General features: G+C 36.5%; 1 protein-coding gene and 1 non-coding gene across 2 annotated transcripts; one reads left to right on the plus strand and one right to left on the minus strand.

Annotated features, from left to right (window-relative positions):
- The first annotated feature begins 1486 nt into the window (after positions 1-1486).
- Positions 1487-13408, plus strand: LOC133532157 (cytochrome P450 6B6-like). Its single transcript, XM_061870699.1, has 4 exons — positions 1487-2542; positions 3554-3744; positions 4966-5219; positions 10302-13408. The coding sequence occupies exons 1-4, from the start codon at positions 1631-1633 to the stop codon at positions 10469-10471; spliced, it is 1527 nt and encodes a 508-aa protein (XP_061726683.1). The 5' UTR covers positions 1487-1630; the 3' UTR covers positions 10472-13408.
- Positions 3192-3262, minus strand: Trnaa-ggc (transfer RNA alanine (anticodon GGC)). The gene has a single exon. It is a non-coding gene; the product is annotated as a tRNA-Ala (tRNA).
- Positions 13409-15233: the final 1825 nt, after the last annotated feature.

Here is a 15233-nt window from a genome sequence, read left to right on the forward strand (position 1 = left end):
GTCGGCTTTATTGATTTATATATCCATGCCAAATTTCAGCTTTCTAGCACTAACGACCACGGAGCAAAGCCTCGGACAGACAGGCAGACAGACAGACGGACATGGCGAAACTATAAGGGTTCCGTTTTATGCCATTTGGCTACGGAACCCTAAAAAAAGAGAACTGAACAAGTTACTTAGATACTGGCGGGTAAAATCCTAGACCCCACGATTTTCAAATAGTAAATTGTACAAGGGCATACAGCGATCCATTTTTATCCGACGCAGTTTAGACCAATATAGTAGAGGATAAAAATGAGGTGAACGTGCGCGCAGGGCCGGATTTAGGAGAGGGCAACCGGGGCTACTGCCCCGGGCCTCCACAAAAGAGGGCCCCCCACAATAGAGAATTCGGTAAATTTACCATTTTATTTGGAAAAAATTTGGGGCCAGGAGGCCTCCACTGCTTTATTGCCCGAGGCCTCCAGACCTCTAAATCCGGCATTGCGTGCGCGACCTCATGGCGCGCTACACTACCGACTTCATGGCTGCTTTTAAAAAAAAATGGAAAATTTTCCATTATTTTAGGTTATTTTACCGTTACTCTATGTCGTACTCTGGCCCGTTGGGTTGGGGGCGCAGAGCGCGCCGGCATGGCTAGCAGTTTGTATGGCAGATTTTGAGCTTATTTGCTAAGATAATAAGGGTCATAATAGATGATTATACTTATGCTTATTATGCTCTACATAATAAGCAATTTTATGTCACTTACACGCGACTTAAATGTCAATTTTACGAACATGAGAAGTGAAAAGTCCATTTTTCATTCATGCCCGATATCGAGACTGGAATGAAGCCGGTAGCTTTTCTGTCGATACAATAATACGACGACGGTGGGATTTAAGTTAATTACTGGGGTAACATTGCTCATCGATTTTTAACTACCTATAAGAAATTGGTTTCTGAACGCTTTCATCATATATTTCTGTATGTTTGCCAACCACATCATACAATTCTTACTTTTGCCATAGAGAAATTGCTTTTGCATTCAAAAACTAACTCTTTAGTTCTTAAGAGTCCATGGTCAATGATTCATAATAGTAACTCTAGTTTACAGAAGAAGTTATAAATTCAATAATTCTTCATTTTCATTGATTTAATAAATTTCAATGCATTGCCAAAGTTAGTCTAACATTTATATATGAAATAAGAGTTTAAGTATTTACCTACATCAGCAAAAGCCCCAAAAATGTAGACACCTACCTGCTATTAACAATAGCAACTATAATTAAAATTTTCAAGATTGGAATAAAATAAAATAATGTGAAAATTGGAATGGAACGGAGAAATAGCGAATATTACTTATCAATCGTGTATACTGAATACTGATAAATGTCTTGCAAGTTGTCCAGTCTCAATTATAGATATTGACCCATATAACTATATCTTGAAAAATTCTTTGTTGTCTGACAACAATTAATGGATTTTTATCATTGTTGTTATCATTTGTCTGTGTATATTTGACCTTTGATTAAAAAAAGACAGAATTGTAAGTATATTATTCATCCACAATATCTACAGATAACATGCTATAAATATTATCCAGATTCAAATTAACTAGCAGACATAACAAGTTATTTGTGCGGTTAAAATGTTTATTGTCATAGCTATAGTAGTACTTGTTTGGTCCTTGTATCTATACGGTACGCAAGGACACGACTATTGGAAAAAGAAAGGCGTGAAATATGAAAAACCATATCCATTTGTGGGCAGCACATCTCGTATATTCCTTCAAAAACAAAGTATTACCCAATATGTCACAGATTTGTACAGAAGATACCCGGAAGAAAAACTCGTCGGATATTATTATACTAGGAAAAAATCTGTAGTGGTTCGAGACCCTGAGTTAATCAAACATGTTCTAATGATAGACTTTAACAAATTTTATCTGAGAGCGATAAATCCGCATGAGAAGGTTGAACCGATGCTCAAGAATCTGTTCTTCGCTGACGGGGATCTGTGGAAGCTGCTGCGGCAGAGGATGACTCCCGCCTTCACGACCGGCAAGCTGAAGGCGATGTTCCCTCTGATCGTGGAGAGGACTGAGCGGCTGCAGCGAGCCGCTGCCGCGGAGCACGGCGCGGAGGTGGACGTGCGCGACCTCATGGCGCGCTTCACTACCGACTTCATCGGCGCCTGTGGCTTTGGCTTAGACACTGATTCAATGTCGGACGAAACCTCAACTTTTAGAAAGCTAGGCAAACGTATATTCACATTCTCAATCCGAGAAGGCATAATCGCTTTTCTGAAGGAGTTTGCTCCGGGATTGTTTAAGAATCTCAACTTTTTGGCGCCTGACATTGAAAGGAATACGGTAGCTTTAGTGAAAAGTATCATGGAGCAGAGGAATTACAAGCCTTCAGGGAGGAATGATTTCATCGATCTGCTTCTCGAGTTAAGGCAAAAGGGCAAGATTGTGGGGGAGTCTATTGAGAAGAGGAATCCGGATGGAACACCACATATTGTGGAGTTGGAGATGGACGAGCTGCTGATGGCAGCGCAGGTGGGTTTTATTTATATTATGGTGTAGTATTTTTTAATCTGGGAATGTTTATAATATTTTAAATCAAAATCACGCGCGCTTTCGATCATAATAGGAGAAAAATTGTGTCCCGGAATTTCCATACTTTGGTCATTCCATTCCGTTACTCTGATATTTTGTTTAATTTCATTTAAGTTTTCCCTTACTTTTGTACATGTTGTCAATATAATCGATTTAGATAGATAGATAGATAGAATACTCTTTATTGGCACACCTCAGTAAAAAGATACAAGAAACATAAACAATTGATTAAATGTAGAGGCAGACAACAGGCGGTCGTATCGCTAAAAAGATCGATCGATCTCTTCCAGACAACCTTTGGGTAGCGGAAATAGAGAAGTTAATCGGATATTACTATGTGCCACCTAGTCCATCCACTGGGACTTACTGAAAATCAGTGTCGTGGAGTGTACCATGTGGGTCATCCGTGAGTACCGCGACTCCAAGCTGAGTGAGGACCATTTAGCCCAACGCTTATAACTTTGAGTAATTATTTTTAGTTAATTTTAAGGTTACGTTATTGTACTCATAAATACTTGATTCTTTCTTTCTTTATATAAAAATGTATGAACATGTCAATCACAATGAAAATATCAACGATGATCAGCTCTGGTCAACGTGAGACTCGAACCCACATTTTGGATTGCCGGTCCAATGCGTTACCAATTGCGCCAGCTGACCATACGTCATTCACCGCGAATTTAACCATTGCAACTGTGACAACGTCACTAGCGACATCTGTACTTTAAGGTTTACAACCTTAACCAACTCAGAGGAGATGCGTTAGCTCATGACTTGCCTCCCAACCAGACAACACATGGTTGTGTTAAGAATTGATCATCGTTGATATTTTCATTTTGATTGACATCTGTATATACAATTTATAGATTGTAATGTGGTACATTCCACAATAAAAAAGGAAAATAAATATTTATATTTATATATATATATATATTACATAAACTGGTCCAGGTATTCGTGTTCTTCGCGGCGGGTTTTGAGACGTCTTCGTCAGCGACCAGCTACACGCTGCACCAGCTCGCCCTGCACCCTGACCATCAGGCCAAGTGTCAGCAGGAGATCGATGATGTGCTCGCCAGATATGATGGAAAACTTTGCTACGAGGCCGTGAAAGAGATGCACTATTTACACATGTGTTTCAAGTAAGTAGTTTAATTGAATAGGGTTGTTTCCATCTACAAATCTTAGGGCAGAATTGTATCCCAATAAATTCTATTGGATTATAAGAACATGTTAAACTACTTTTAGGGGACCTGTAATGACCATATTTTTGTAAAAATTGAATTTAAAATATCTTTTCGCACACGTCACGTGACCAAACTCGAAACGTCATTGAAGATTCTGATGACGTCACAACTCTCGGATTGACACTGTTGACAGTTAGGCGATAAACAACAAATGACAAATGTCAGTTGACAGTTCGTATCTTCTACGTGTGTATGAGTTATGTGTCAAACCGTAAACTGTGACGTCACACAATTTTCAAAGAGCGTTTTGGGCGCGAAAGCATCTGTCAAAATATATTTTGTTAATTTAAGATATTTAAAGCCGTTTTTAGTATAAAACTTGAATTTTAGGGCAACTTTTAGTTAATATAGAACGTAATACAAGCGTTTCAAAAAATTGGAAACAACCCTATTAACTTTTCATACCAGTTTTCTTTATTTTGCCTTTTTCTGAGTTTTCTTCTCTTTTTAAGTTTCTAACTCCCCATGAGACGAACAGATTTGCTGCAGTGATAATTTGTGTTGCTGTCGTTGCTGTTCTGCTGCAGAGGATACGGGAGCTGAGATTTAATTATTTTAGGTGAATATATCCGTCTCGCTAACGGAAGCGGCTCCTTAAACTAGTGCGATAAAGACAACGCCGGCTTGGGCGAAAAATCCTGCGTGAAAATCTCAAAAAACTATGTTTCGTACTCGACTGTTCCCTTCTCCAAAACTTAACCAAATGTAACGAAATTTTGAGATCTAAATGGTAATGAAATTATTTCTGTAGGAATGTTTTGCTTTTCAGGCTAATCGATGTCAGTTTTAGTTATACCATGCTTCACTTTGATGGCTAGTAAATTAGACCGTTTTTGCGAATATTTGAAGTGCACTAGCGCCATAAGAAACAACAATTACAAAAAAGCAAAACAGTCCGACACAGATATTATTAATAATAAACTGTGTTGAAAAAATCATTCCTCTAGCTTCAAAAACCACGGAGGAAACAGTCGAGTAAATTACCACAACTGTTGCCTCTTAACTTTGACATTGCCCGCGTCAACGCAACACTAACACTGCAATAGCCATCTGCACTCGCCATCCGAATATGGTCTTTAAAAACTAGTGCACTAACTTCAATCTTCTTAATTACAGAGAAGGCATGCGAATGTTTCCATCACTCGGTTTCTTGATCAGAAAAAGTGCAGAAAGCTACCAATTTCCTGGCACAGAGGTCACCATCGATAAAGGGACAGGCATCATAATACCACTGCAGGGTATTCATACAGACCCCAAATATTTTAAGGACCCGGACAGCTTTATTCCGGAAAGATTTGATCCGGATAATCTTAAGGATATTGTAAAGAATACGTATTTGCCGTTCGGAGATGGCCCTAGGGCCTGTATTGGTAAGTTATTTTTTTAGCTATAAAGATAAAAATAAAGATGTGTTTGTGGAGACCGGTCTGTTTAAGCTTACACGGGCTACATGTTATGTTATACGTATGTAACTTTACTTTTGAGTGGCATTAACGTGAGACACTTCATTTGGTTCTTGTCTGATTAATTTTTTTGTCTTTTAATTATTTATATATATAATTCAAGCCCTGGAGACCCTCTACATCTCTAAGGATAATTTAATATATATTTTTTATATTTTATCTCTGAAACCTAGAGACTTATACATCTCTAAAGAATTTTAATATTTGTTGGTTTTATTTTTTTATCATTGTTTTTTTGTGTAATTTGACATTTAGAGACAGTATACATCTCTAATAAAGTATATATTATTTCATCGATTCCATATTTGTAATTGTTTTTTATAATTTTTATTGTTTGTAAAATTGGACATGTAAAAGTGCCCATGTGGCCTATTTGCTGAATAAATGTTTGATATTTGATAGTTTCTTTTTCAAGTATGTAGGTATATTACAATGCGTTTATGAACGTGAAATAAAGCTACACCGGCTTTAAACCTACACCTTTGCCCGAGAAAATTTAAATCACTTCTAAATTGGAGTACGGTATCCCAATATGGGATCGGCAAGAAACTCAGACACATCTTTTCAAAACTTTACATCTTATAATTAACATGCATTAAGTTAATAAAATACAATTCAAATGACTATAGAACTTATGACAATTAGTAGACACAAGTTACATCTCCGTATCCCAGGTAATCTCGCCTGCTGGTGGTCTTTCGGCTGTTTATCGAAAGAAGGGGGACTTTTTATAAGATGTATATGTAAAAATGTGTGTATAGATGTGTACGTATGTACGTGTGTGTGTGTATGTGACTTCAAGGACTGCGTAAAATACGACATTGTTGCGTTTAATATCAACTGCGACTCATGGGAAGACCTCGCAACAAACCGTGTTGAGTGGAATCGCGAAACCCATGATAGGACCTGGTTTCAAGACTTAAGTTTACTTGCCATAAATGTGGGCGATTATGCCGTTCAAGAATCGGTTTATATAGCCACGAGCGGCGCTGTCGCTAGATCATACCTATAAATGCTGCTTAAAACATCTGTAAACATGTACAAGGCCTGATGATGATGATATGTATAGATATGTAGTCTGTGTCTCACGGAAGTTTAGTTATAAATCGATATCTTTGGGTTCAATCCTCGTAAAGGACATTAAGAGCCCGGTAATGATTTTAGAGCAAAAATGTAAAATTGATAGATTTAGTCGTTGAAATTGTACACCTTTGTTACGTAATCTCTAAATAACAAGTATTGGTTTCTACAATGCTGGATTTAGAGGTCTGGAGGTCTCGGGCAATAAAGGAGTGGAGGCCCCCTGGCCCCAAATTTTTTCCAAATAAAATCGTAAATTTACCGAATTCTCTATTGTGGGGGGCCCCTCTTTTGTGGAGGCCCGGGGCAGTAGCCCCGGTTGCCCTCCCCTAAATCCGGCCCTGGGTTTCTATTAGCAAGTCTCCTCATCTTGCCTTTTAATGAAGTCGCAAGCGTGCGATCCCGGTAATATGTAACGAGAAGGTACAGTTTTCAAAAATTCATCAAAAATTATGGTGGTAAATTATACACAATGATGTATAAGAACAGTTACAGCAAATGTAGTAGATAATTTACAACTAAGAGCTTTAAAATCAGTGCTTTACGCGCGTTTACCTAAACGTCCAACAGAAAAAAAATCATTACTAATTAAGTGAATCTGTTTAAAAAAAAAGAAACATAACAAGATGTGCTAATAGAACCCGTACCTGTTATTTCTGATAGTTAATAAAAGGTGTACAATTTCATAGACTAAATCTTGACTCTCTCGACATTTTTGCTACTAAAATCGATACCGCCCTCTTAACAGTTAATGTTCTTTACAGTACATATGGTGCTACTTTATCGCACTAGTGCGAAAATTAGCATATTACGTTACTGTGTTATGACGACCAGTCTGGCCTAGTGGGTAGTGACCCTGCCTACGAAGCCGATGGTTCCGGGTTCAAATCCTGGTAAGGGCATTTATTCGTGTGATGAGCATCGATATTTGTTCCTGAGTCATGGGTGTTTTCCATGTGTTTTCTATGTATTTAAGTATTTATAAATATTTATATATTATATATATCGTTGTGTAAGTACCCTCAACACAAGCCTTATTGAGCTTACTGTGGGACTTAGTCAATCTGTGTAATAATGTCCTATAATATTTATTATTTATTATTTTTGTGTCGAAGATTTAAAGGGCCATATGTACTGTAAAACGTTGTACGACACATGTGCGAATAGGTAATTCGCAACTCGTGTCGATTTAAAACACTCCCTTCGGTCGTGTTTTAATTTATCGCCACTCGTTTTGAATTTCCTATTTTTCGCAATTGTATCGTAACTTACTATTACGACGACGATTGAACCGAAAGGTATGCATATGATTCATGTTATTCGCTAATCGCTATCTTCATTATCATTGTCATCTTTAACTTTTTATCAGCAGACATCGTAATTATTGAAGTGATTTCGGTGCAGCGTAAATTCATTAACGGAAATCTCTAGATTAATGCTCAATAAAGTTGATATTAATGCTATGATCTCAACCCAATACATATCCATTTAAAATGTAACACTTTGCACTAGCAATGTACAGTCAGCATCAAAAGTAGCGGATGAAACAACGCGCCAAAAGTATCTGATATTCCGAAAAACTTTTCTAAATATAGGTAAATATAAGTTCGCGTTCAAAAGTATATCTTTTACAGTCTTAGTTGTTCTATATTAAAGACATCACTTTTTGTTAAGCTGTTACAGAATGGTAGTTACTTATGAAAAATTATTTGATCCGCTACTTTTGATGCTGACTGTACCAAAGAGAATTAAAAATAAATCGGCCATAATAACTTTAACAACCCATTTAATGTCGTAATAACGTTTAACTTTTAACTTACTATGAATTTTCGTTTAACTTACTTAATATTACAATGAAGGGGAAACTTTTTGCAAAAACTCAAAAACTTGCATTATATAAATCGACAATATTAAATGATTACCTATATTATTTACTGTTAGCTAAATAACAAAGGTAACATTTTGTTTACAAAGGAATTTTAAACACATGCCGTTCTTTAGGGTCAAGATTCCCCGGCAGATGGCGCTGAATGTATATTAGATGTCGCTATCGATGTGTCGACGTAGTTTGAATAAAGAGTTTCTGATTATAAACTCGATGAATAAAGGCACCTATAAACGAGGGGACAAAAGTAATTTTTGCAGTGTTCTCGCAACTTTCGGCAAGTCTCTTTCTTCAGCTCTACTTCCAGTGTTGTCACATACAATTTTGCCGAATTGGTAGAACAGGGTGCAAAAATAGGTAGAAATGAGTGGAATCTAAAATGAAAAATAGGTAGATCTACCACTCAATAGAAGTACATTTTTATGATTAAAAATGTTTTGAATTATTTATAAGTTTTTCATATTGTGACATTAGTACACATGTTCATTAAAGAAATGGAAACATTAGTTAGGATTTCCATTGTTTGTAGGTAATAAACCTGCTTGTATAATCTGTTTCTTTAGCAAGTTTTCATTAAATCGAATCGAAATTCGGTAGAAATTAGGTAATGTTCCGTCACATGTATTGAGAATTGCTTACAATTGTACCATTTTGAAAAATAGGTAGATTTCAGGCCGAGGAAGGTAGATAGGTAGAACGCAGGTAAAATAGGTAGATCTACCAAAAAGTAGGTAGATGTGACAACACTGTCTACTTCCACGATTTTTTTCATATTTTTTGGACCCATGGTTCAAAAGTTAGAGGGGGTGGGACACATTTTTTTTCCTTTCGGAGCGATTATCTACGAATATATTAAATTTATCAAAACATGTTTGTTGAAGACCTCTATTAGTTTTAAAAAACCTTTCCAACGATACCTCACACTGTAGGGTTGAAGCAAAAAAATAATTTTCACCCCCACTTTATGTGTAGGGCAGGTACCCTAAAAAAAAATTTTTAGATTTTATGGTTCGACCTTGTCGACTTTATTGATTTATATGTCCATGCCAAATTTCATCTTTCTAGCACAAACGACCACGGAGCAAAGCCTCGGACAGACAGACAGACATGGCGAAACTATTGAATTGAATTGAATTGAAAATATTTATTTCAGATTTTACAACCATCCATATTTGTTAGTATAACTTAGGAACTAATGTTAATTTTGTACTTAATATAATATTACAACTAGAATACCTAACCTATTTTCTAAATTTTAAAAATCCTATTAACTTGGCGAATCCAATGCGCCAGTATAGGATTCTCAACCCTCTCTGCAATTACCTCCAGAATGCTGTTGGTACTGCCCCTAAGCCTGCCCATCATCGAGACGATTCGCTTTCGTATAATCGGGTTCTAACTATATGGGTTCCTAGTTGACTACGGAACCCTAAAAAAGTATAGTTCCCATGTAATGGACTCGGTATTTTTTTCTGCACGTTTATTGTCAAACCTTACAGAACGCTTTGATTTATATGGCACTTGTAGTGTGTTGCATATGTAGGTAGACGCCAATGAGTTGACATCAGGGCGGCTACCGGGAAAATCGAAATTCGTCAAATGCGGGCATTTTTCTCTGTCACTCTAATTACGTCTTACTAAGAGTAAAAGAGAAAGATCCCCGAAATTTGCGAATTTCGGTTTTCGCGGTAGGCCCCCAGATGTCACGAATGTCGCCACTGGCGAAAAATTAATGCTAAAATAATTAAAAACTAATATTACAAGCAGAAGGAGTTGAAAATAGAGTTCCAGTTAATCCGGGTATAATATTAGCTGAAAATTATTGAGCATTAGACTTTGCGTTCGTCGCAACATCTATTGTCAACTAGCAGTACTGATAAATTCGCTACTTGACGCTAGATGTCGACTACGAACTCGCGTTTTGGTAAGAAAACTGATGTATATGAAGTTATCACTCATTCATTACTTATATTTCTCTATGGTCATATCCACGTATTTTCTAACTGAAGCTTATTTTTGCACAGGTGAACGTTTAGGCCTCATGCAGTCACTAGCAGGCCTTGCAACGCTACTTCACCGGTTCACAGTGGCGCCCTCTAAGAACACCCGGGTGAAACCACTCACCGACCCGACTTCACACATAGTACAGAGTGTCAAGGGGGGCATACCTCTGGCTCTGACTTTAAGAAGCTAAATATTATTTATTAGATGCACGATGCACGACTTGTGTAACCTCCTTTTGTGGGCTTTTCTACGTTAAATTTTATGGAGTAAAATTAGTTCAAATATAGCAAAAAAGCTATATTCCATAAGACTATGTGTGTTTGTGACAATCAGCGTCACTTCTCCCTCCACTCACTTCGCACCTTGCCAATAGACTGCCTGTTTTTAATAGTTTTTATCTCTACTTGAAAAAGAAAACAGCCTAGCTGTATAGGGAGCGTGCATGAACTGTAGGAGGCAGCACAGGAGCCGTCAGATTTTTGGCGCGAGGCGTAAATGTGATGTTTATTGTTCCGATGTCGCCCACAAGATGGCAGAACCTACTATGCACAAGAAAACACGTGACGTGTAAATGTACATGTTCATGGCTCCGATTCAGGCCACAAGATGGTAGATCCTCCAACGCGCATGGTCCCTATTGTCTGTATTATTTTCTTTTATTGAGGTGTGCTATGAAGAGTGTAATGTATTGTATAATGTGTTATGTGTAAATAAAAGTCTGAATTGATGGTTGTAGTTAAAATATTTGCTTATATTCAGTTTATTTAGGAGAGATAAGTATTTTTACAATAAGATGTAGGTGTAGGTTTTATCGTTGCCCAGATTCAAAAGCAATTCGTATTTCTTACTATCCCCACTTAATATTACGTAAAAGTAAATCTGTCTGTCTGAAAATATTTATGTCACATTGAAAATTTACATGTTATTTTTCCATAAAAATAGCAGAAATTCACAAAAAGACCGTCATTTGTATACAAAAAATGAAAAGTTATAGTAATAATAGTAGCAACACAAAAATAAAAATACTCTTTTTAAAACTGTTTGAATCAATAATGTCAGCGAAAAAAAACATAGATTGTATATAATACTAGGGCTTCCCTAGGTAATATAATATCAAATTCTATAAAATAATGTAAAAAAATCAATACAAAAAAGTTAAACCGCTGTAACAATTTTAGATACAATAAAAAAAACATCGGGTTGCACTCCGGGATCGGGAGTGCCGGCACAAGTGAAAACTTGAATATTAACGTTGTGCATTTTTGATATTTTGGAGAAATTGAGTAGCAGTTTTATAAAAAGAGATAATTCTCTATTACTATTATACCTACGTAAATAAATTAGAGTGTGGAAGATATATTGAAATGCGTATTTTAGTGTTAATATAATCGTATAACATATATTATAGGTACAGAGTAATTCATGAGTGTGTAGTGTGTAGGCTGTAGTTCTGCTCAAGTGAGCAAATGGCACACTTGAATGAGATACGATTTTTCAAAAGTAACCAGGCTTCGATGATATTCAATTTGCACGTCACCATGATGTCACGTGTCCGTCTTACGAATTTTCAATCTGACGGTCACGTGACACCTGACGCGTGTTTAACATTTTTTCCCCATCACAAAAAGTGCACAGCGCCGCTAAAGAAGTTGTCACTTCAAAAATAAACTTGTAAGCATAGTACAAGACTATTCTATTAAGTACATTTCAGCAAAATCTTAAAACTACGAACACTTTATAGTACATAATTACATTAATAAAAATAAATTATCACAAATTTAAGGTATACTTAATATTAAGTATTGAAAATCTTGCAAGTAGTAATAAATAAACAACTTACTTTAAAAGTAAGTAAGTAAATATTCTTTATTGCACCAACAATTATACATACTAACTACTACTTAACTAGTACTAGTACTTTCCACTTCATTGAAGTAGACTTACTTAATAAACGAATGACCTCTAGACGTTTATTACATTTAAGTTTTTCGCGCTAAATTTATATAAATCTAATATAAAAGGAAAGACGACCGATCTAGCCTAGTGGGTAGTGACCCTGCCTATGAAGCCGATCGATGGTCCTGGGTTCGAATTCCGTAAGGGCATTTATTGTGTTTATAACGTTTATTTATTCCTGAGTCATGGATGTTTTCTATGTATTCAAGTATTTCAATATTATATAATATACTCGTATATCGTTGTCTGTGTATCCACAACACAAGCCTTCCAATCTTGAGCTTACCGTGGGACTTAGTCAATTTGTGTAAGAATGTCCCTATAATATATATGTATATTTTTTTAATGTAATAGGCCGCAAACAAGCAGACGAGCCGCCTGATGGGAAGCAGTCATTGCCGCCCATGGACATGAGCAACATCGGAGGAGCCACTTATGCGTTACCAACCTTTGAGAACCCTAAATACCTGCTTCTTGAAGAACCCCATGTCATAGCGCAAGGGAAACACCTCAGAAGGTAGCTCATTCCACAACTTGCACGTTCTGGGAAAAAACGAGCGAGATGCCCGCTTGTTCTTGGTTTGCCACGTGTCGAGAGAGTGAGGATGAACTTTGTTTCTTTGGCGGGAGGTGCGGTGATAAAAACGCGACGGTGGCATCAATTTAAAAAGTTCTTCAGAACATTCCCCATTGTACAGACGGTAGAACAGGCACAGAGAGCCAACGTCTCTCCGAAGACTGAGAGGTTCCAAACCGACTGTGAGATCGGCGTCACCAACAATTCGAACTGCCCGACGTTGGATGGAGTCAAGTGGAAGAAGTTTGTATTTCGGTGCTCCAGACGAGAGGTGAGAACGGTACTCCATATTATGTGGTCGAACCTGCGCTTTGTATAACGAAAGCCGGTGACCTGGTGTGAAGTACTGTTTCGCTCTATTGAGCACCCCGTGCTTCTATTTATTTTATATAAGTCGTTATTTAGCCCAATTTAATTAGCTTTAAGCGTAGATTAAAAAACTGGCTTGTCGAGCGCCCATTCTACACCTACCAAGAGTTCTGTGCTCACAAATAATAAAAATTGTAGAAATACATAGTATACCTAGGTACTTAATTAAAATAATATAAATGTTGAATAAATTGATTTTATAAATAAAGATGATTATGATTATGATTATGTCTTTATGTCTGAAGTCAAAAGTCAAATCAAGCCATTAATGTTCTTTCGGCTCAATCTATAATCCTTCCACAAATTTCTATGACTCTTCAACATCAGAAAAAACACATTTACACAAACTGAGGTAAAAACACTCCATATCATCAAAAAATATAAAAGTAGGTAAATTATTCAACTTAGTATAATTATGATATTCATCGAAATTGGCAATTAAGTTATTAGATTGTATCAATATTGTTATAAAAAGCATAGCTGCCAAAATACAAGCACTAACTCCATTTAGCACGAAAGCAAATGTAGACATGAGTATCTTTTTGCATTTATTTTCACTTCGTGAGATATACAAGGCTTTTAACGTTTTGAAATACATCATACAATTAACTAAAAGAACAGCACATCCAACAGCAAATGTGAAATATCTAGCTGCATGTCCGTACGAAAGAAAATCAAAACCTTGCGCTATTGATGCCCAAATAAATGGTGCTACCCACCCTAAAATGCTGGCCTCGAGATAAAGATGTTTCCGTTCAAACTGTAAAATCTTCACAAACTGCACGTAAAACAACACCGTTGCTATCATCAACCAGTGTGTTAAAGAAAACATTATAAATCTTGACAGAAAAATGCGAAAACTAGGTTTTAGTAATGGTAAGATTACGTGAATACCAGAAAACGGCAGTGAATAATTCAGTAATAAGTTCATGAAGACGTAATGGTGGAACTGCCGCCATTTTGTTAGAACAGTCCAGGAGATGAGGCCGAAAATGATGCTAGCAGTTGGCCAAATAGTTATGGTCCACCAAAACACTTGAAGTATCACTTTCTCACAGTCAGTAATTGTACAACTCATGATATCTTTGGTAGCAGTACACGGAAAACTCATTATTTCACAATTTGATTGTTATTTTGACACGAATATATTAATTAACTTTTTAATTGAAATCCAGCCGTTTGTGTTTAATTCAAATATTTCACTGGAAATTATTAATAGCAGCGTTTTACCTTACAATAAAACGCTTATTAAGCGAAATACCTTATTTGAAGCCTATTTAATATTTGAGAGAGTGCGATGCTGTTTGACAGATGACGTAGCGGTTCACTATAGGCTGACACCTACCCCCTGGTACTCGTATTTCAAGTTTCAACCCCTCCACCAGGCGCCCGTGGCGTGCGGCCGCGGAGCTCTTCATTGGGTCTCAAAATATAAATAAAACGAAGTTGCAATATACCACATTCGAAAAAGATTTGCATTTTATATTATTTTTTATTTCGTTTTCAATATGAAGAGACATACCAGTTGACCTGTGTGTATAGACTATAGATGTTGCTTAGTGCAACCTGCATGGTAGGAGAAAACGCAGTGAGTTAAAAATACCCTCGACGGGCATTATATAAGTGATTTGGTTTATTGCAACTGAGTGTTGTAGCCACAGGCGAATTTAAAAATATAGGCTTCAAATAAGGTATTTCGCTTAATAAGCGTTTTATTGTAAGGTAAAACGCTGCTATTAAGCTTCTGTACCGTTATTTGAAGCCTATTTAATATTTGAGACGTGTCTGTGATCGCCTGGTGGTCAGAAAACGCCAATGTGATTAATTTATACTGATATGTGAAAATGGTGGAGACAACAAGTACAAGTGTACTTAACAATCCGGGTACATGGATGAATGTGAAAAGGCTTAAAGTGTGCAGTGACATATTTTACTTTACAATGTTATTTATAGATAGGACCTATAAATATAGAAAACTGTATGTTTATTAAAATAAATTATGAAAACATAACTATACTTTTTATTTTATCCATCCAAAAATAACATTGAG

Source organism: Cydia pomonella, chromosome 26 (assembly GCF_033807575.1).
Source record: "Cydia pomonella isolate Wapato2018A chromosome 26, ilCydPomo1, whole genome shotgun sequence".
In the NCBI taxonomy this organism is placed as follows: Eukaryota; Metazoa; Arthropoda; class Insecta; order Lepidoptera; family Tortricidae; genus Cydia; species Cydia pomonella.